We start from the raw sequence: 24,234 nt of genomic DNA on the forward strand, positions 1-24,234 counted from the left end.
CACATTTTAATCATCGCAGCATTATTTGGAATTGATTCTATCTCATGATCTTGTGATGAGTAGCTACACAAAAGTTGTGCTCTATAACGTTTATATTAAATCATAAAAATATCAATCAATTTCAGGAATGATATAATGGCAGAGCTAATCCATTCTAAAATCAAGTTTTCTGCCCTTTAAACATTTGAGAAACATATATTTATTCGTAATTGAGGTAAGAAATTCTTTGCTCAGAATGTTGGTGGACATTACTTATGAGAGATTTGGAACCGATTAAAAAAATTATTTATCGCTCTTATTTCTGCGATTTTCTTTATAACTATGGTTACCAACGAATGCAGCAATGTACAAAGTTGCCACTCACCCTATTTCCTTAGTTAATGTTTGCCTTTGTGATACGTACTAGGGACCGTAGAGCCCTAAATAGGAAATATGCTCGCATAATTACGGCTGGGAAGAATCTCGGGCAGAACCAATTAAACACCCGTCCGCAGGAGCAAACGGGAAGCAGTTTTCTGGGCGGGAGAGTTGCCTCTGCAGATTCCCACGAGAGAGGGGGAAGAGGTCGGCGTGTATCCTAATAGCGGCACTGACCGCAACTGGCGCTTCCCTTTATCCTCCCCCATATCGACCCCTCTTGGCCCCCACCTCACCACTCCTCCACAACCACCTCCGCTCCTCCTCGTGCGGCGAGCCCTGGGGCGTCGAGTTCACCGCCGAGAAGACACTGCCACCGGGGTCGCTGCACCCCTTCAAATGAACGAGTGCCCACAATCAGGCCATCCCACTTCAGGCAATACCGTGCTGAGCAAGTGAGTCAGCCAGCCATCCCCGAGGACGCACTTTTGAAGGGCAGCGGCCAATGTCATTTCTATTCGTTGGTTTCACAACTGCCATTTTATTGGGCGAAGGGGTAAAACTCAGGGTGGCATCCTGACAATTGAAATTTAATTTCGAGGGCAGCTGCCCCACGGTTGGAAGAGAATTTTTCACGGAACCCACTGTCAAAACCCAAATAAGACTTCACGCATTCGGAGCACACCTGACTGAAAAACGACCGCCCTCTTCTGCGTATGTATACATTTTGGAAACTATAATAACAGGAACTAATAATACTAGTAATGATTAAAAAACGATTTTAATTAAGTGGTGAAGCAGTTTTTTTATTTTTTTATTTTGACAACTATTTTGAATTTTTAGGAGCATTTTTCTCTCCTCGTACTTTATTTACAACGCTAATCCTATCTTTTCAAACAGACGTTCATATTCCTGCAGCAATGTTCATCTCACCTACGAAAAAATAATCATTTGTATAAGATCTATGGGAATTTTAGAAATATTTACTCTATAAGTAAGCCTCGTTTTATAAAACAGCACCAGGCTGATTCAAAGAGGGGCGAATTTATAAATTTTCAAGAAAATGGCAATGCGTCATTTTATGGTGCGATTTCCTTCAACTGAGCAAGTATCCACGAATTGCTAGAGATACGTCGCCGCAAATATCCGCAAATTTGCGAGGACCACACCACACAGTCTCTCCTCCCGCATCCGATGCAGCCTTTCAACGCTCACTCAACAAACGCCCACGGCAAACATGCACTTCCGCAGCAAAGCGCTCCGATGCTAGTCCGTCCGATCCCAAACGCGTGTTAACACGCGTAAGCTTCCAGGGCTCGTGAAATTCGCTTGGCAAGCTGTATGTGAACGAGCATGCGAATGGATCGCGATATGCTTGGCGCATCTTGGTGCGAATGGGATTGGTGAGCCCAACGAACGGGAGCACAAGGCTGGATGTACTCTTAACATTCACAAACAGTTGAATCGAAAATTTAAGGATCAATCCAATAGATATTCAAAGAAGTATGGAAAACGACGGATGGTCAACAAAACAGCATCAATGAAGGTAAGCAAAAAAAGGTCCTTGAATAACCTTTCCTCGGATTTGCGAGGGGGTAAGAAAATCTAAGGCAGCCGGCGTAATTGAGTAAGTATCCTTGAGAATCGGTTACGAGACGAAACCCGAAACTTCGGCTGCATAAGATTTTATTGCCCGTACGCAAACTCGAGAAAGTATAGATATTCATTCCATTCACCGGGAAAGTGTTAAATCATAGATTGCAAAGTTCATTGCTTTATTCTAGAGATGATAGTTTAAAATAAAGTTCACCAACCCCATTAAAAGAGTTGGCTCGCAAAATGTACAGAGCACAATGCCACCTTAAAATGTTTACAATTACCCTCTCGACAATTCAGCCTTTAAAAGTGTGGGTATTACAAAAAATATGCCACATACTGTGAAATAATATCCATAACATGGCAACAGACAAATTACCATTTCACATTTTATTTAGAAAATTTAATTCTATAATAAGACAAAGTTATCCCCACGACACATTACTCTCCTGCAATTACAAATTGATTTCAATCGCTTTATCAAGCAAAAAATTGAACTAAACAAAGATTATTTGCGGAATAAATCAGAATAATACTGAATACAATTTTTTAATTTTTATTTCCAGTTTCATCCTTTTCAATCAATCACGATGAAACCCATTTATTGATAATAATGGATATACAAGTTACTACCAGTTACTAACCAGTCCTACCTGACTGGCAATTGGGAGGTCCAGGATTGAATCCTGGCCGATCCAAATGCCTTTTTCATGGTGAATTATGCGCGGGCGTGGCTGGGTACAAAGTTACTTCTTTCACACAGTGTCTTGGGAATCTGGCATTGATTTTGATTATTTGACTTGGAAGTGGGAAGCCTTCGCGTTCCGCTTCAGCGAGGGTTCAAAGCGTGCGTGTTTATCGCGTGCGTGCGAAATGATGTAATGTCTACGGTTGCCTATACCTTGAGATTATCATTTCATAATACGAGGAATGAGTGACGTCTTATTTCTTCTCATCTCGTCTCGCTTCTACGTGATCAAGAACTCTTCACCAATTCCATTCGAGGAATCATAAATTAGGCAACGACACTTTGCATTTGTAAAAAGGGCGGAGAACTTCCGTGCAGTACCCATCGAATTGCTTTAAGAACCCAATAAAAGTTTACAAAGATCGACAAAGAGGTATATATTTTCCATGCCATGCTCACTTGGCAGTTTTAATGTATTCAAAATATACGATATGGTTCGTCACTGCTGCTTGCGAGGATTTAATCACTTCTAATAAAATGTTTGACCTATTACAACAGGATGTAATATTTTGAGATGTTGGGCAATGTTTTCTTTCTTATTTCTGTGTTGTTAAATTGCAAATTCCCGATATTTAAGTTTCAAAACGCTGTATATGAAAGCGTATTTTGTTCCTAAGTAGATTCTCCCCCAAAAAGTATGCATTTATAATTTTGGCGAAAACATTAAATATAAAGTTCGTGCACTTCCAGGAAATTAACAAAGTAAAACCATTCCAAGAATGAAAGTAAACTTTCGAATGGATTGGCTCTCAACTTTATTTAACTGAGTAAGATACCGCAAAAATTGTAAAATCCAGGCGGAGTCCAATAGGAAAGATAAGGAATGAAAACTAACGGGTACCAATGAACGCAGAAGTGCAGCGGCACATGACTATGATATCTTATCGAGTTAAGTGGATATGATAAAGCTGAAGACCTGATTTTTTTCGCTCGATCTTATGAGAAATTGGAAAAAAACAAGTCGATTCAAATATTAAAAACTCGAAAAAGATCATCATTAAATAAAGTTTTCTGAATCTGCATCATAAAAATATTGTTGCAATTTGATGGATTGCTGTGGAAGAAGCGTATAAAGCTTTCTTGAGAAGCATATACACCTCTAAACGTATTTTAGGTTCCGCAAGTCTACCACGGCACAAGATTTGTTCAAAGTTGAAGGTGTTTTCCGGAAGGAAGGCGAAAACTGAATAAATCTCTAATTCACCATCCAATATAGCCCACATTTGAGAGAGTGAAACAAGCATTCACATCTAGCTTGGTTAATAATCTCACCTTTCTGAAATATCTATATCATTTAAAAAATTGCTATGTCGGGTATTTCTCCCTATTTTAAGATAAAAATACCTCCTTGTATGTTATGTGGCTCAAAAATATCAAAAGCATAGATAGAGCTTCGTAAAACATACTCATACGACGTTAACAGTTCTAATAAGCCAGCATAAAATAAGTGAAATCGGAGTAAACACGAGCCATTTCCTGCCAATGTATCTGACAGAGTTTTGACAGAAAAAGATCAAAATACAAATGGACTGATGTAGGATGAACAAGTATGTGCTTCAATATACTCACTGTTTCCAGAGCAGCGGAAGAATAATATATATATAATTACCATCGGTTGACATATTATCGAGTACACATATTAATGAAGGCCTCATCACTTGCATTATCCATAGGCTTAAAATCTCACTAGTACTGTCATCCTTCTCTCATACCTTTCCGTTCTCTCTCTCTCTGGGTTTTTCCGTAGTATTTTCTATATTCACTCATTAGATATCGTCTCTCGTCCATAACAAAATTATCGACTTCACCTCTTCTCTTTCATCACCTCATTATCGCCTCATTTCTATGCTTATCCAACCTATTTTCTGTGTCCACATCTTTCTTACCGTCTTCATATCACCATACGCTGCTTCGCAATAACGCAGTCATCAATCTTCCTCAAAATATTAACATAATATTAATGAGGGCGCATTCCTTTCACGTTGCCCTACGCTATTATAATGAAAGTTTTAGAGCAGGTACATCGAGAACACCCGAATCACGATTTAAATGCATTTTAAATATTCAACTTCTCACGTCAGCACGAGTATCGTCCTCAAAGTAGGTTGCGAATATTAAATTCTCAGTTTGACTCATTTCTCCGCCACTCTTTACTCGGCTTTCTCTCTTCCTCGTCCCCAACTCGATATTGGCACTCACCACTCCCTCCGCGGGAACTTAAGAGGTGTGGCACCGGCATCCCACCTTTGCGTGGTTTGCCTGCCAAAATGATCGTTTCAGCCGAAGGGCAGGCTCTCAAGTGCAAGGTTACAATCGTGAATACTACGCTTAAATAATATTCAGTCGGCTGCTAAAAGTGATATCATCCTCCGCGCATATAAATGGGTTTACAATATTCACCGTGCGCTATGCTGACGGTAGAGCGAAACGAATTCAGCGATGAAATAAGGAAACATTAGGGCTGTTAACCTTAATTAATGTTCGCATGATAAATATGTATTGCATGATGAGCAAAACTACCAAGGTAAACAATGGGAATGAATGGGTCGCTATGCACACATCGCCGCGCTGCGGACATTTTTGAAAACCGACGAAAAAGCGAAAAAAATGACAGCTTACACCTGAGGGCCTGCTCCCAGAATTCCGATTGGCTACAGTATAGCATGAATAACTCAAGAGAAAGTTATGAAATTTTGAATATTTTTAGGCTTTCACTATCATAAACTTCACTTCAATATAAAAGACTCATCCCAATCACGTGGCGAAAGGAGTTATTTGAAGAGTCTTAGCACTCATTTGATATATAACTAAGATGTAGGTAAGAGTACTAAGATTGGAGATAGAAGCAGCGCAAATCTTAAAATACACCATAAAAATTGCCACAGTGATCATTTACGTTGGATCAGTTATAATTGGACGATTCCAACCCGTCACCAAGAACTTCAGCACCGACTTTCAACGATAAAACTTTCCCACAAATGAGAGGACAACACAGCACACATAATGCATCTTGGTTCGATCTCACACTTAATGACTGCGCAACTTCCACTTATACCCCATTTCAGCTACTAATAACACTCAATTATTTTCCCAAACATTCTTCGAACGTGAAATTCTTCCTGGCGAGGAAATATCAAACAAATTCCGCCAGATGACGGCATCCGAAGCGGTTCGTTGGCCCACGGAAGCACAAGGTCAAACCATCGCAATGCCCACGCACTCGGAAAAACTGCTGGCTGACGACCACGCAATAAGAAAAGCGCACTCACATTTCCAAGCCTTCCTCCGGCTCGTCGTCCGCCATGCTGAGGCACGACTCCGTCACACGATGTTGAAAACGCCCACTTCTCACCTTCGCAGCGAGAAAAAGCGCACGATCGCCCACATGGCGGGAAGGACTCTCGCTGACTGAGCTTTCCAGCGAACGCTTATCTTATAGTACACACACAAGAGTGGACGGGACACGCCGTCCGTCCCACTGACACGTTTGTAAATGCCTCGGGCATTCTTATACTCATGTACCTGAGAAGACGCATCGCTCCCGCGCTGGTCGTGTTATGCTATGGCATCCGGAGGAGGTGACCGACGGCTGAAGTCATTGGCACCGTGGGGAGGGGCAGGGAAGGGAGAGTGGAGAGAGACCAGGCATTGCCATTGGCCTGTGAAGAAAGATTTCGTGCTTTCCCGGCGAATGGACTTGGTAAAGAGTTCTCTGGATCGCCACCGTGTCAGTTCCTGACCCGGTGGCGATCCCGAGAACTCTTTACCAAGCCATTGGCCTGTTCTTACCGAGAGGCGTCAGGGGGACAACGGCTTAACTTCCCATCCGACGGACGAAGTGCAATAATTCTACTAATTTAAGCTGTACTGCTGCTTTGTTCTTACTGCTGCTAAGTTCCCTCCAAAAAGCAATGAATAAAGTATGGATCGGAAAGTCTCTGAAAAAAAACTCAGCCACCACCAGGATTTTGCTCATGGTGTAGGAAGCCAATACTCTAGTCACCACACCCACCCGATCCCCGATAAACGATCGAATTTAGAAATACTATGACGCATTATTTTGAGCACACTATCTATCATATTGGAAATTTCTTAATCCTACCTAAAATTATCCAATTTCATTTGAAATAGTGCTAAAATAAATTATCCATAACAGAAAATGTCCATTATTGAAAAAAGTGTTGGTTAATGGTCTACCCTATAGACCTTGCAAATTTAAATACCAAGAAGTAAGTCTGAAACTAGTAATACTTCGAGTAAAAAAACTGGTTGAGCAATGATGATGCGTTCTCTAATTGTAGGAAACAAAAAATTCATTCATTTCACATAGAAAGGCCTCAAAGGCGTCCCTTTATGTACACTACCTTACCGTGAAATGTAAAGTAATAAATCCATACTTGTAATGAGCCCCTAAAGAAATGAAGGGCTCAATCATTCAATCCGCAGGTTGTCTGGTTTAGATATGTACTGTAAAACTCAGCACTGACTTAGTCAGATGTGTTTGAACATTCACATATTCTGAGACGCCATTACCCATTACGTGGCCCTCCACAGCGTTGAGGAATTTAATGGATTTACAGCTATGAAACATCCTGGCATAAAATAATTGGATGAGAAAATTGAAAGAATGATCGCCCTTCTCAGCTACCTACTTTCAGCTTAACTTTTACGGCAATAAATACTACATATGGCTAAAATAAATAAATAGAACACGAACACAGGACCAGCCAGTCACATTTATGAGGAAACACTCGAGGATCTTGTATCAAAGGACCATTGTCTAACTTCACTCGGTTCAAGTGCAGGTGTCAGTTAATCCATCCCGTCACTTTCGTCACGGTTCGAGAGTTGGAGTGCACCCGTCACAAGAAGGCACAAAAGGGAAAGTAAACGAATGGAAGCCAAGGTTGGCCTATGTCATGACTGCTGAGAGTGATAATGGTAGCTACACGAAGCCGTACCAGCCTCACTATATGAATCGCACCGCTCTGACCGACTCCAAATCCCTTCCCCACATTCTTAGATGGAAGATGGCGAAATTTATGTCCTTACATGGTGACTCACCGCTGGGAAAAATATTCAGCCATCCTCAAGAAAGCTTGTGCCTTCTAGATTCAGTGATAGTGGAAATGGAATATTTGGGAGGGCTTGGGGAAAAGAACACAGGGGAAATTAAATGGCAACATGGCAGGATTATTGGCCTACATAGTGTGTTGGGGAAGAAATAGAACCCCAACCCATAGAGACGTAGGCAAGAGATGTGAGGATCAAGGTAAAAAAGTGGGTGGCCACAAACATGAGAAGATAAACCATTTTCAACCAGCTCCATTAGCTAAGGTACAACTTCTCCATAACCAACCTCAGAAAGTAGCAGCGAGCATTCAAATTCTTATAAAGCATATTGAAAATATTCATGTCTGACAAATAAATTCGGACGCATGATCTCACCCGCGCATTCCATTCACCCTCAACAGTCGGTTATTAAAAAATAGATTCTTCAATTCCTACATCGTCCACTGCGCAATACCGTAATCTTCCGCAGAAACTGCACTCGTGAGGGAAAATGAGAAGTTTCCCCAGCGTATGATATCGATAAATTGCTGTCGCGTTTACTTGGTATTAATTTATAAAATGACATTAATTATATTCAGTATGTACCTATAATAAGCTTCATTGCATCTTCCTACCCCCTTATAATACGGTTTTCATTTGAACGCATCATAGAAAGGGTTTCTAGAAAATGCTCCTTACTCGAATATCTATCTGGGAGAGTGGGTTGGGAATTTCAATTCGACCAAGAATTATACGTAATCATTTCACCCTTTACACTTACAGATACTACTTATGAGCAAATAAATGGAATCAATGGGCACGTAAATCAATTCACTGTCGCTTTCTGAAGTTTAAAAAATGAGAAACGCGTATTTTTCCGTTTCTCGATCCATCGTTAACTTACTTTTCGAGCTATTCGCGGCTAAAGGCGACGGCATAAACCCTTCCGTGGATGAGTTGATGACGTAATAAACTAATAACGAGCGCTTCATCGTTTCTCCACTGTTTCTTTGCCTATCACTTCGGCCTTGCGTGCTTCATCGTCGTTTACGGGAGTGAGTCCTTCCTTCAATCGGCTGGTCGGTAATCGCCGAGGGCCCCGAGCATAGGGGCCCCCTACAACGCTCGCGTCTATCGTGAAGCGTATATCAAATGTGCAATTAAAAGGACTCGGATTACTTGAAATTAAGTATTTTTTGAAACTGCATAATTCTGCGTTCACATTAGTTGTTTTATTTACACTAAAATGGCAATAGAATATGTTCACTAAGTAGTTAATGCAACCATAATAAATTACTAAATTTTATAAGCTGTGAACTTCTCACTCTTGGCAGTATTTTTTATCACGAAATTAATATTTTTTATCAACTTCTATCTAGTTTTTTAAAAGTCAAAATAGAGTCAAAATCTATTACCGAGCGTGTAACTTCCTAAAATTTCCGGGGAGGACACCCGGATCTCTCGGCAAACAAGGCCCCGTCATGAGCCCCAGGCGAAGGACCCCAATCACCACACACCGCCCCTGAATGAGCGGTTCACTCAGAGCGAGCTATAAACCAAAACTCTATAATGATGTAAATAATTCAAGAAATGAGGGCGGGATCTTTCGATTTTATATAGTCGAAAATTTTCTAGGAATGGTTGAACGAGGAAGAATTTATTGCGTCTTTCCTTTACATCTACCTAATTACTTTCACGAATTAACGTTTTAGATCTCAGTGAACGATCAATTACCATTTGGCCAAGAAATTTAGACAGTGATTTTCCTTTAGTATATGGAGATACCTACTAATAAGCGATAAAAGATAAGATACCTATTAATAAAATACGGTTGGGAACGGCAGTTACGATCTCACCCCGATTGCGGGAAGATTAATGCCGAATATTGATACATGCCTCCAAATTTTATTAAACTCACTAAAATTAAAGGATGATGTAATAAGCTCAAACAACAATTTTTGTAATTTAGAATGCCAGTGATTATTTGGATAACACGGTTTACATTGCGTTATTGTGGTAAATGCAACTGGTTCTATACTTACTTCAGTGAAAGCTGCAAGTTCAGCCTAAGTCTTTAGCTTTCATCACAAAAAGCAGTTATTTTTTATTTTTACTCCGATGAAAAAACTACATTAGTAAAGAACAACTTTCTAAATATTTTTCAAAGAGTTACGTTAACTTTGAACGCATTTTATCCTACGAGGAACTTGATTTTGATACTCGATATGAAACTTGATGTGAACAATTTTATCCAAATTTGAGTGTTTTCAATTCTCAGCATTGACCTATTTCACGGTGGAGAGAAATAAACGGTATCATATACCCAGTCGCAAGTTTCAGTTGAGGAAAGAAAAATACCCAACGGAAGAAGCATCGACCAAGCGTACTCTTTGATTTTAACCGTGGTAACGCCTTTAAGGACATTAGTCCGTTTTCGGAGGAAATTTTCATCACAGGTGTAAGGCCTCCGTCAAAGGCTTCAATGATGCTCGGAAAACGGCAAGCGACGTCATCGACGCTTCTGGGTACCTGGGCACCGAAAGTGCGCTTCCCGTTCGCTGATTATTACTCTCCCCTCCTCCACCTACTCTCCGCCTCTCGCCTTTCCCTCACTCCCTCCCCTCCAGCCTCCGACTACCATCCCGAATCGACGATTTCGATCGCCAGCGGTACGCCGTGAGCCCGTTAGATGGCAGCAGGAGGCGGAGCCAGAATACCTGTCCTCCCATGCCATCGTGAACTATTCACCCGAAACATGATGTGAAATAGCAAAAATCGATGCTTTTCTCTCGTAAGTTGCATACGTTTAAAAATAATACCCTTCTTTTCGATAGCAGAGAGGATAAACGCGAGTACGTTGGAATCTCAAAGGAAACGCAGTTGAATAGAATTACAGCGCAGCAATAATTTTTGTAGGGAGAATAGTAACTCACAGCTGGTGCGGATTCAGAAATAAAATTTGAGAGGGGGGTCATGATCTGGGTCCGTGGAGTTTGGGATACCCCCCGGGAGTTGTCCAGTGTAAAATATTTTAAAACCCCCATTTTTTACGCATTTTGCTGCCTTAAAATTTCATTTTTATTCTTAAAATAAACAGATGGAATTTAAGGATACAAAAACTATTAAACCAATGAAATTTATAAATTTTCAATAAAATTTTGCGGGGGTAATGACATATGCGATCCCTCCTAAATCCGCTACTGACTAACACCTTCCTTAATGAGAGGTCATAAACAAGCCTAACTTGAAGAAAAAACGTTTATACCAATAACCGTGTGTTTTTATTGATATATTTCATAGAATTACAAATTTTAGTTGCTAAACCAAAAATGTTCGTGGAAAAGAAAATAAAAAATCATTTGAACCAAATATATATTGTTGTCCTAAGCTGATAGTAAAAGATGTTCGTGGAAAAGAGAATCAAAAAATTATCCGAACCAAATATTGTAATCCCGAGCTGACACTAAAAGGTGCTCTGTTTTGTGGTTGGCGCACTGCATTGTGGCGTTTCCTCCGGGTGGAACTACTATTCCTTTGTTCCCAACTCATTGTGGCCGGCTGCGGTTTTGCTTCAGCTCGACGTCCAAAGCGCTCGCAAACAAAATTTTTCTGCAGCTGTAGTCTCGCCCACTTTGCCATGACCTTCACGTCCAAAAAAAAAAAGCAAGACGGTAAAGCCCCATCGGGCGCATATACCTCAACAACTTGGCGGCGTTACAAACCAAAAGCTGGACAGCACGTCCACGTACACAAAATATAAACAAGCCCACGAAACTTATGTGCCAATTTTACGGAAAAAATAAAACAAGGATAACAAATAGAGCGCTAAGAGAAGCCCGAGGTTTTCAAATAAATAGGCCACGTGTCCGGATTTATGATAAATAACGAGATGAGGTAGAAAGTATTAGATTAAATTCTGAGGGCGATCATAACCAGAGGCTTAGTTTTAATGAATATCTCAGCAAAGGAAATTCATTCGATAGGATCGGAGTATGTCGTACCTAATAAGCAAAATGCGGAAATACGATTTGCCGCAGTGAAGCAGAATTAAGAGAAAAAAATCGATGTTATCTAAAGTTGTATTGAGATTTAAGCCGTTCCAACAGAACGGACTCTCAAACGTCCCCGATGGAAATTAACTATTCATATCGAGAGGCATCGTAAAAGAGGGTTTTCACCAAACCTCGTCGTCGCATGAGACGTGCATGAATAATAAGCATCCTCGGATCCAGCGTGGCCACGCGTGATGCAGCGATGACGACGTCGCGTCGTAAACATTCCTGAAGAATGCTTGGTTGGTTTGAATGCTTAAATGCTCTGATATTTTTGCTTTGGAGACGACACCTTCAGAGTATTTGGTTGCTATTTGAAAATTGCAATCCATTCACATGGTTTTGAGGATGGACACTGTGTTATGCACGCAAATAAATGCTAAAATTAGAGATATTTGTATCGAAAAGTTGCTTGAATTTAAAATTATAGCATAAGGCTGTCATAAAAATTTATTTTTGTGCTATTTATTTAATGTTTTTGCTATTCAAGTCTTTGAATTTTGCCTTATATGATGCTGGTGTCCTGTTTTATTGAAAGGTAGCGTTAACCTAAATCACAGTTTGTACATGAATTAATTATATATTAATGAGTATTTTTATAAATAAACCTCGTTGGTGGTACATAATTCGGAGTGTCCGCCCAACTCAACAGTCAGTAATCATTAACTCTGCTCTTAATGGTCCTACGTTGCGTGCCTAGGTTGCATGCTGGAGGTTTGGGTTAACGGCTTCAATATTCGGGGCGGACTCAGGTGCATTTTTGAAACCAGTGAACGGCCTCATGTGAAAATATGAAGCATAATAGCTCCTAAAAGCACGCAATTCAGACACGGGTATGATATTCCATCACTGAATAAGTATTTTCCAATAGCCACTTCACTGGAACCGATGTGCCGATGATACTTAACTTTTTATGTACATTAAAGGTATTGTAAAGTTTGTTTCAATAGCTCCTAACAGGTTCTTTTTACAACAAAAGGCGAAATATTAGTTGTGAGCATAGAGTTGTGACGGACAGAGCAATTTACGGCAAGTGTTGATACGTAGCAATATAGGAGTTCCTGCCTATTCACTGTGAAAAGTGATTCTGCCATCCAAAAATAGACTTCAGCGGATAATATTTTGATAAAAATGGAGCATGGTAAAAGCTGAGAAAAACAATAGGTAGAAATCATTCAATAATTTTTTCTAAAATCACCTAATGTTTTATAGTATTATTGTATTATCTATCTCACACCCTCTCATATTTTACTGCCTTAGTAATGCCAACGATATGGAATTATTTCGTAGAAACTCAGCATAACTGAAAGAAAAACATTATATCCGGATGTAGGGGGTATTCAGTCTCAATAGTTTTTTTAATCGTGAAGCAACTAACCTGGTGGTTAGCTTGAAAAACCCTCCAAACAATTCAGCTGGAAAGTCTAAAATTTTTTATGCTGAGGGCACTTGAAAGTACGGGTAGCACAGTGACATACAAGAAAATATCAAGAGTTAGCAGACCCTGAACAAAGAGAGGGAGCGATCCACAAATATATTATACCTCCCGATTTTACGGCGTCAAGACGAATATTGGAGAGGAATGGCTTGGTAGACGAATGGGTAGATTGTCTGGTTTGCAATCGTATGGTTCTGGGATCAAATCCTCTGAACACGACCAGAAGAAAAGGTGGCCAAGAAGAAGGATTTGTTCCCGTCACCTGAGTGTTTGGAAGTATGGGGTGAGTTACACTCTCTCCTATCCAAGTCAACCTTCAGTTTGATGTGCTAAATGCAAATTTGCAGCTGTTACTAGACGTGCTGTCAACCACAGCGCACTTAAATGTGGTAATAAAAATCGCCACTCGCGGTACCAGCGGTAGGGTGATATGAATGTATGGTATGAGGGCGAATAAGCGCCCTCGTACCATACATTCATATCACTCTAATAATAAATAATCTAATAATAAATAATAATAATATTCGTGATTATTTTAGCTATCTAATGCATTATTTATTTCTATCGAAATTATTTGCGATGACATAGCCAGGCGTTGCTAGGTCCTAAGTTAAATAATTCGGACTAATCAAGAGAGCCTCTCATCATTGGAGAAGGCAAGAAATTGTTTCCCGACGCATTCTAATTTTTCGCGACCATACTTTTTCAGTATTATTTCTCTAGAATAAAATACCGCCTAAATTACAAACATTAAGAGCAAAGGGATCGGTATACGCTTATCGCGGCGCTGCGGACATTTTTGAAAACTATCTCAAATGTGCACTATGTGGCAACATAAATAGCTTCTTAGGCCTCACTGTAGTCCTCTGGGAACTGAAAATGAGCGAGAGTTGGATAGTGACAATGATTCACGAACTGCTTAAACTTCGGGCGTCTGTCTTCCTCATTTCGTCCATGTTACTATGCATGTGACGCAAGCGACTCGTTTATTCGACGTGCGGTAAAGTGGTCTTTCATTGCGGTGGAAGACTATTTGAGAATACATCATCGCTCTTCCCTTGTGCTTTTCTCGTGCCTAGGATCCCATGCGGGCCGAGAGATCCCCATTTATTTTACCTCGTGTTACGGAATCCTGTACCAACCCAACGCGTCTTATGAAATATTACTGGCAGTTCAAGAGCTGTGAAAGATCATAGAATCCATCTTCGAAAATGATTGGATATAAAACCACCTGATTTCTGTTTTATTTGGTGTGATACATCACTGCTACAATATACTAAATCGTAAACTATGAAAAGTAATATACTGAAATTATAGCGATAATTTTCTTGTTTGTGAAGAATTTCTCTAAGTGATTTCGAGAGGTTCAAGATAACCTAAGGATGGATTAAATTTTAGAAAACTAGGTTGAAAAACATTAAAAAAGGCCACGAAGAATTATTATCAATACATAACGATTCCTCCATATAGCTAGTTCGTGAGCCGGCAGAGAATAACTAATGAATATAAACTATTAATTATGATTCTTAGCCTACATTTTTCGATTATTTTCATCGGGAATCCATAAAAGGGAATTTTACTCCTCCATAAAAATAATGAAGACTGATGTAAATATCATTTTCCCCAAAAAATGAGTATCCCTGAAGTACTGAGTCTGTAATATGTGGTCGGATGACACTGAACCCAGGTCTGCAGACAATTCCTTCATATGCAGCCCGAGACACGATTCAGTCAAAATAGCAAGAAGTAAAGAGCACAAAAAGCATTAGAATTGTTTCCATGAATAGAAATTTTCTCATATCAAAGCAATTGAATCAAAGGTTTCCTCCAATATTTTTCCCCTTGGTTCTGCATAGATGGTTCTTTGAAGGATATCGATGAAAATGCAGTAGTTTTTTTTCGATGGGTACATGAGTACATAGGAAAGGAACATACTCATCCTACAATGGAAAATAAGGCAATCTACGGCCCGTCATATACGCCAAAGGTCTGCAGACAATTCCTTCGCATGCAGCCCGAGACACGGTTCAGTCAAAACAGCAAGAAGTAAAGAGCACAAAAAGTATTAGAATTATTTCCATGAATAGAAATTTTCTCATATCAAAGCAATTATATCAAAGGTTTCCTCCAATAATTTTCCCCTTGGTTCTGAATAGATGATTATTTGGAGTTTATCGATGAAAATGCAGTAGTTTTTTTTCGATGGGTACATGAGTACTTAGGAAAGGAACATACTCATTCCACGAAGGAATATAAGGCAATCTACGGCCCGTCATATACGCCAAAATTACTGCCATCCATGAGTGAACGTCAATCAAAGTTCTGGAGATGATGCTATTTATTACCATTTCCTTATTGACAATCCAAGGGCAGCACAGGAGTGAATGAGCAAAATACAATCAGGGAGTTGTGAAAAATCTAAAGCTAAATATAACTTTATCAATATTCTTCCTAAAGAGGATTCATTATAAGTAAAATGCTATGATAACAATATCTGGGGAGTCTCTCAAAGGAATTATACTGTTAATTTAGCACGTTAATTTCTGAAAAACATCACATACAGTTGGAGTATTAATAAAAATAAAATGACTCATGTATAAAATCCTCATAAAAAGGAAATTCGTTGCCAGGCAACGTATTCTACGAAGGGTCAGTTGTATCCTAAAAAAATCGCAAAATCTGGTAAGTTTTAGCTAAAAACATCACTGAGAAAGTTCCAAAGTTTACTGGCTTCAGATAGTCATGATTTATGCACGTATCTTTCGGGTTACAGAGTTTTCATCTACTAAGTATTCCCATCCAATGAGAGATGGAGCATCCCTATTCAGCAATTCCAAAAAATAGGATAGTTAGATGTGTAATACCTTACGATATATATAAAAATACATTATGATTCATAAAATTAAAAAAATAGCTCATTTCCTTGTTAAATTTCCTCATAAATTACATTGGTATCCATGTAGCCTTCGAATAGCAGTGTGGAAAGAGTAAAGCTGTCTATTCAGTTTCATATTTGGTATTTTATAAATGAAGGGCACACCTGTTTCAGAATAATATAGAGATTAATACACTGGACAAAGAGATCTCGTACGGTGATGTGATAGAAAAGGTTAATTCATCCTCTAGAGGAAATTTCTTGTCAACGAAAAATCTTGCTAAATATTATTTGGACGAGAATAAATGACAAGTGACTGATTGTTTTAATTAATTTTTCACTTATAATTAATAAGTTTGTTTTTTAATTGTTAAATTTAAACATGCAAAATTGGCAGTGAATGTATTCATTAATGATTATTGGAAGCTTGATTATTTCGCGATCATTACGTCTTGCATACTTAACATAGAAGTAAATGAGCTATTACATCCTTACCGAGCCAAAACCTTATTCTAAAAGTACGCGAAGTGAAACGAGTGATGAAATGGGGTGAAAATAAAAAAGAATTGGAAGGGAAAGGGAGTTTTTTTTAACGATACTGAGAAAATTTATGAACGCTATAAGCCTCCATCTTGAAACTTGAACCTGCAAGTATGCACGTCAAAAGGTCAGAGATTTTTTCGACATAGTTCGAGCACCGTTAAGGTTTCCCTAGGGCCCACAGTATGAAAAGAAGCGAAACCTTATGAGGACGCAATAGCTCACTTCGAAAATTTATGCAAGGGGAGGAGAAGGAGACAGCGTACAGACATGAACGATAAATGCCACAGAAAGGAAGAGATTCGAGCCTATGAAATATGGTGCTTTATAATCAGGTGTAAAGATATGATCGCATTACCAACGCATAGGCGCTAAAAGAGTTGGAGAACAAGCACAAATATAATGAGAAAAACGCTGAGGAGAAAACCATTTCTACCAAATGTTAAGGTTCAAAAGTCTAACAGACAACATCGTCAAAAGATTTTAAGATTATATTAAGGAAGAAAGTCTTCGGTTGAACCTCAAAGAAAAGTAATTTTAAAAATCTAAAGAATACATTTTTGCTTTCAAAGAGGCTAGCCAACATAAGAGAAGGCAACTATAAAAGGTTCGTATCAATGTCAAAGCAACACTTCTGTGTGAAAGAAACAGCGGGAATTTTTGACGATTAATAATTAGATGAAGGCGAAGAAAATAAAAAGGTATAAAAGATTCATATGTAACTTTCAGAGTAAAGCTCATACAAGGAATATTTTTACTCTTAATTAAATGTGATCAATTGCGTAATACATGTATATTAGGCCGGCCCTTATTTTTCAGAATTGCGAAAAGTTATGTTTTCCTGGTCTCAAAATGATCCAAATGAGGTCTATATTCAAGTGTTAAAATTTGGTTACTTTAAAATAACGGCAACCCGTGCCCTAAGGGCCCTAAGTACTAAGGACCCTCAATTGAGTTTTTTGGGGTCGAAAAAGTGCTATTCCTATGTAAAACGTAAAAGTAAAGTCCTTCAGGGACAATTTTCTGTTTGTTTTGACCTATCTCTAAGCGTTTAGGAGATATCGCCCGTCGTAATGCAATCTCCCCCCTAGGGCGCCACCCCGCACCGCGGCACCGCTGAGGTACGGCCCGCACCACTTACTACAGACTTCCCCTCAACCCCCTCCCCTCCCTCGGCAAAGACTGCTCCTGATGACTAGATTTACATGCTAGTGGTGCAGTATTGAATAAGTTGTTCCTCTTGTGTCATGATTAATGTTATTAAAGCCTATAACGTCAATATTAACCCCTCAACGCCGTCCTATGTACTGGGTACCGACCCCTTAAAGCTTGATTTTTTGCCGCCATACGGCCGCGAACCATTCCAGCAGGCTTTGTTCCAAAGTGCTCTTTATGTACAAAATATTATAAGCATGTGATACAATTGTGTCTACGAATTATAATGGAATGAAGGGAATGGGCATTGAGCATCGCTTCCAGGGCTCCAACAGTAGATAGAAATATTCAAGGAAGACGAAACGAGGTAGTCAGTTCACGGATGTAGATCACTGTAGAGAGATAGTTCTTGTGTATAGTGTGCAAGGGATAGAAAGTGCTGCAAGTTTTTTAGGATGTAAGGATAAAAGTGGTGAAATAAATACTTTATCATGAACGTGATGTTCATTTTAAGAATAGACCAACAAGGAAAGGCGTGTAATCAAGACTAAATCCAGGAATTGAACTGGTTGGAAAAGAAAGTGAAGAAATACACGGCTCAAATTTACCTACAGTGAGAGAAGTACTGTGTGTTTTCTCTATCACCTAATGGGTTCGAAATTTGTAAGACTTAGTGCGAGAAAAACCGTGAGAAACGCGTCTCATCCATGGTACAAAACTAGGATTCCTGTTATTACGGTAAATAAGGCGATTGAAAAGTTAGAAAACTGACGCAAAGAATGGATGAACGTGCAACGACATAAAGAGACCGCGAACTACAATAGAGATGAAGAGAAGAGAATCTTTCGTAAGAAAACTTGATGATTTGTTTGAAATTGCAAGGAGCGATACCATTGAATTTTTGACGCACGAGGGGGAAAGTGCAGTTAATCTCTCGGATAAATGTGCTTGGGCTGAAGAAATAAAGTTCTTACGCAAATAAAGAGGAGAACGAAGTGCAATTATTGGTGGAATAGATTTCAATATATTCAAGAAGAAATTAAAAGGTGTGGTTCTCCGCTCCTAACAGTGTCAGAAGGATTAGAAATACAATGAATATGTATTTTATTTTGGTTAATGTACCGAAATTCATGGACAGAGTGAAAATAAATTGATCTCTTGGATTGGAAGTATTGTAATGGCAATTAAATTCTTTCTAAGGTAAGCACATTTCTTCAGAAGCTAGATCTTGCCAGTGTGAGCAAAGTCTTTGCCGAGGGAGGGGAGGGGGTTGAGGGGAAGTCTGTAGTAAGTGGTGCGGGCCGTACCTCAGCGGTGCCGCGGTGCGGGGAGGCGCCCTGGGGGGGAATACATTACGACGGACGATATCTCCTAAACGCTTAGAGATAGGTCAAAACAAACAGAAAATTGTCCCTGAAGGACTTTACTTTTACGTTTTACATAGGAATAGCACTTTTTCGACCCCAAAAAACTCAATTGAGGGTCCTTAGTACTTAGGGCCCTTAGGGCACGGGTTGCCGTTATTTTAAAGTAACCAAATTTTAACACTTGAATATAGACCTCATTTGGATCATTTTGAGACCAGGAAAACATAACTTTTCGCAATTCTGAAAAATAAGGGCCGGCCTAATGTATATGCTATCCTACCTCTTCAAGCGATCAGAACATTCCACTTTTCTCCATGCTACTGACCAGGATTAATGCTCGATATGCTAGTATTAAAAAGGTTATCTTATTTATTGGAGGGTATTACCATAGAGTAAGTGATTTACTTACTCTATGGTATTACTCATTTTAGGATTGACTCACCTTAATCCATTATACCTCTTACTTTTCCTCGATATCTAACGCATCTAAAATTTCTTGAGTACCATCCAATATAAAAGTGCAATTCTGTGCAAGTACTCCAATAGAAAAAAATTCAATCGCATAAAATGCGTCACTAAGCCCACCATGTAGCGAATTTAAGTGATGAATGAAAAGTACTAAGTAACATTATCTTGAACTTGAATACCGACTAGAATCACCAAAAATCAACACGCTTTTTCCTGTATTTTCATTCTGCGTTCTTATTTTATGGATCCAGGATAGTAAAAATCTCATAGTTTAATAAGTCTTATAACTCTAACGATTAGTACTATTGTAAAACTATTTTCAACGTACGTTTAAAAAGATGATTCAATCGGTGCTGGTTGAAACTTGTGGAATACCGTCATATTAAAGGGAATAAAAACGAATAAGTAATTTTCCACTCATAGTTTATTTTACCATCTCGGTTTCGACATTAAGTGCGCCGTTCTCAAGGATACAACTTCCTGGTTTCCAACGACAACCAACTTGGAAGTTGTACCCTTAAGAATAACACAGTAAGTGTTGAAACCGGTTGGGTTAAACAAATGTTGAGTGGAAAATTAGTAAGCCTTAATATCTCCTAATAATTTGATTTTATGAAAAGATTTTTTAATAGTTCGAATCGATATTGTCGTTTCATTTCCAAGTAACTCACACTTCACAGCATACATGAAAAATAGGAATGAGTATATGTGTAACAGAGCAAGTAAAAGAAGGCTTTAAACGGAGGGTGGATGAAAGTGATGGCGAAGGGCGTCGAAGCGGAGACATCGGCGTTCGGAGACGCCGAGAGAAAGAGAGTCAAGCGAACGAGGGGATCCTGGCGAGGCGACAAAACAGGGTCACAGGCGACAGCGAGGGAGAGAAGCAAGAGGGATGAGTGGAAAAAAACAAACAAGTGGAAAGAGTGATATTGCGCGAGATGTGAGCGCATGAGGAGGGATATGTAAGTATGATCTCCGTGTATGGCCAGCCGAGGGAGAGAGAGAAAAAAAGAGGGTGAGGCAGATGGAAGGTGCATGGACAAAGAGAGAGATAGAGGAAAAGAGGGGTGGGTGTGAGAGTGAAAAAGAGATGGAGATAGAGGGAGGGAGAGATATTTTGGCGAGGAGAGGAACGTCCACGTCAACCATTCCTGTTGTAATTGCGGAAGAATTTCATTCATTTAAATTCGTTTTATTGTCATTTTCGATCCACCACACGTTTCTCGAGCTATTCGAGTCTCACGACGATAAAATTGACAGCCTCTTTTTGAAAATCGAGCCTTTCGTAGATTAGCTGATGACGTCACGAATTCATGCCGAGCCGGTCACCGCCTCTCCACGAATCTTTCGTCTGGCATTGTTCGTTGTTGCTAACATTATTGTGAGCGATTTCCTCCCTCCATGATACGCCTCCCTCCTTAAACGATAAACAGCACCGATTATTTTTCCACCCATTTGATACAACAACTGCACGGGAGTTCGCTTACAAATTTGCTTTGCTCGAAACTGGGACTGGTAGGAGCTTTCCGAGGGGCTGCGGAAAGTGAGGAACGATTTCTCGGGCGGCAGGGCGAGTGTGACTGCACTCGAGGATTCTTTGTCGAGCGTAGCCGCACTCGTCCGCACGTTTCCGTCCACTCCGATCGAGTGCAAGCTCTTCGCCCATCTCTCCGTCAAAAACGTGGAATGGAAAGTAAATCACCAGCAACTAAGCGACTGTGGCCCAGTACGAAAGCAGGGCTCAAACTGAAGTCCCCATGGCCTCCCGTGGGCTACGTGCCTGCCCTAGGGCGCTGGAAGGAGAGGAGAGAGATAGAGAGGGTTACTGGAGAAGGGATAAGGGAAGGAAAGAGGGGAGAGGAATGTTGCTCGCTGTGAGGCATATCCAGAGGGATGTGGAGTTGGTGTAGTAGCAGCAGAACACAGAGAGCTGGGAGAGAGAGAGAGTAGGGCACACGGCACAGAAGCGGGTCGAGATGAAAGAAGTGTATGGAAAGAGGGGGAGGGTGAATCTGGGTCGCGATGCACAGGGCCCATGAGGGGTGAGGGGAGTGGGGTGAGGGTGTGGAGGGAATGATGCTGAGGGGGGGATGAGGAGCCGCCGCCGTCTATGTGTACGTGTGAGGAGATGGTTTACACAAGAAGCACTAAAGAAAGACGAAAGAGTGGCGGAGCGTCTTCATTGGCTGGCTCCCGTTCCGCGAGAAATAATTTATATGGGATAACGATCAGGTGTTGGTGGTGGCGGGGCGGGTGGATTTTATGGGGTTGGTGGTGGCAGTCGTTCGCGTGAACTGTAATTATGGTTGGCATTGCGACGCGAGGGGATTTTTTCTTTCCATTTAACTCCATTTCGATTACAAGAAAACTAGTGAATTCGTATGTAAAAAAACATAGGTAAAGATTCCTTCGATGTACCTACTTTAAATATGAATTCGAACATAGAAAATCTTTTAAAGCCTTAAAAATAAGAAAAAAATCCCTGGGATTATTTGTGTGACTCAATCAAACGCATCTAACCCATTATAACCCAATGTTGCTTTTAAGTAACATCAAAAATGTATACATTCGCTGCTCTATTCAGAAGAGATTTAAGCTACGTGTTCTTTTGTGCAGTAAAGAATAATGGTGAAATATATAGCTGCCACAATAATTACGGTTGAGTAGAAAATTTTCACATTTTTAAAATGAGGTGTCTTGTGATTAAATTTCTTCCAGAACCACCTCTGGGTTAGAAAGGGTAAAAGATTAAGATCACAGATACAGATATTAATACCACGATGACTGCATATTTTATGACACCTCTGGTGAAAATAAGATAAAAGCGGCGTTACGATGAATAACTCTGCAATATTAGAAAACAATATGCAAAGTGTACTGAGGTTTTCATTTTTAGGGCAAAATTTACGAAAGCCTAGGTCGTTAACGATAAAAAAAAACTATCTACGTTCTACTTCTCACGAAGCATACTTAACCCAGTTGCAAGATACGAGCTGGAAATTTCAAAACGCATTTTAAATGACAGAAGAAGTGTCATATAAAGTTACAAATAATTTTATGTATGTGGTTTATGATCACTGTAAAAAAGTAGAATATGAGGATGTTTGATGAAGTATTGTTATTACGGCGGAATTCTGAGTGTACTAAAACTTGGAATGCCAATGATGTAATTAAATAAGACCTCGATTTTACTTTTTGGTTACGTAATTGGGATTGGAAGGCGATAGTTAAAATTTATTCTCTTCATTGGTAATTGAATTGATATGAATGTATACAATGCCACAGTTTAAAAAATGTGTTTTGAGATTGTTCGACGTCATAAAGAGACATTTTATCGAAGGGTAATTTATTATCGGCACATGAACTCGGTAGAGGGGAATTACTGATCAAGCCTTTTTTTAATAGTTCAGCATCGAGTGATGATTATGCGTTTTCGTGGAAAAGTATTTAGGGACTTCATATAAAGTCTTTTTTGGGACATTTCAATAAATTCAACAAACTCTGTTTTGCTTTACGAGGTAAGTAAATCAAAGCGGAAGGAAAATTTATAACGACATAGCAATTACTAAATTGTCGTCGGTTGATTTTCGAATTAACTGGGTTATCAATAATCTTAGTGCATACACGTGACGATCTTTAGAAAATATTGCAGGAAAAGCAAACATTACATCATAAATTAAGGTCAAGGTTTATACAATCAATTGTAATCGTCAGGACTACTTTATATCAACAAACTACCAAGCATAGCACCACGAGAGGCAGCCACAAGCTCAGCATCCACAGTAAATGAGGAGGAAATCACGGGTGGAAAAACATTTTATTGGAAAAGCGGGCCTTTCATAACAAGAGGAGAATACGTATTTCCTAACTGGGGCACGATGTGTGTGAATTTATGGAATAAACATGATCAACACAGACAAAATACTTTGAAAACAATTCGGGTTGAATACAATTCGGGTTGCTTTCCACAGAAAAAGGGCTTGGCTACTCTGTGATTTGAACAAAGACCTTGGTATTTTACGTAAATCTACCTTTGCCGAAAAGTACATCCAAATTATTATTTTTAGTGTGTACCAGGATATTTTAAGGCGAAAAAATACTAAGAGTCATTTTTTGACAAACACACAAAGCAATAAACAACAGAGAAAATCGATAGAGAGAACTTAATATACAGATCGGTATAGGTAGGTATTGGTAGACTCCGCAATGGGATGGGCTTAAGATAATTAAGTGGCAAACACCCATATTGAAGGAAATGAAACGGAACTCAAATTAATGCCGGCAAGGAAGGAATAAGAAAATGGTACGCATCACTAACCAATTGATTCGTTGACCAACTAAATTTCTGCAGGAAAGCAAAAATAATTGCAACGGGGATACATCATTTTACGACTAACAAAAGATGAAGTGAAACATAACAGTTTACGGGAGAAAATTCCAGTACTATTGGTTTTAGGATAATTTTTTTACCAGCATAAAAATTTTCGATCGTTGTTAAAAGATATATCAACTACTTTTTAAGAGCTCAAAGCATATATTCTGCTTATTTCATCGTAAAAGGGTAGATACGATTAGCGCTATATAGC

General features: G+C 39.5%; 1 protein-coding gene across 5 annotated transcripts in view; it reads right to left on the minus strand.

The window, feature by feature from the left end:
- Positions 1-24,234, minus strand: part of LOC124168289 (inactive rhomboid protein 1) — a 276,207-nt gene that overhangs the window by 221,429 nt on the left and 30,544 nt on the right. The window contains exon 1 of one of the 5 annotated variants that reach the window (XM_046546471.1): positions 5,971-6,143. The exons of the other annotated variants lie outside the window; for them this stretch is intronic. Coding sequence (XP_046402427.1) covers positions 5,971-6,005 — 35 coding nt within the window. The 5' untranslated portion in view covers positions 6,006-6,143. Of the gene's footprint in view, positions 1-5,970; positions 6,144-24,234 lie in introns of those variants that run through there. 5 annotated transcript variants of the gene reach the window in all.

The sequence above is a fragment of the Ischnura elegans genome, chromosome 1 (genome assembly GCF_921293095.1).
Source record: "Ischnura elegans chromosome 1, ioIscEleg1.1, whole genome shotgun sequence".
Taxonomy (NCBI): Eukaryota; Metazoa; Arthropoda; class Insecta; order Odonata; family Coenagrionidae; genus Ischnura; species Ischnura elegans.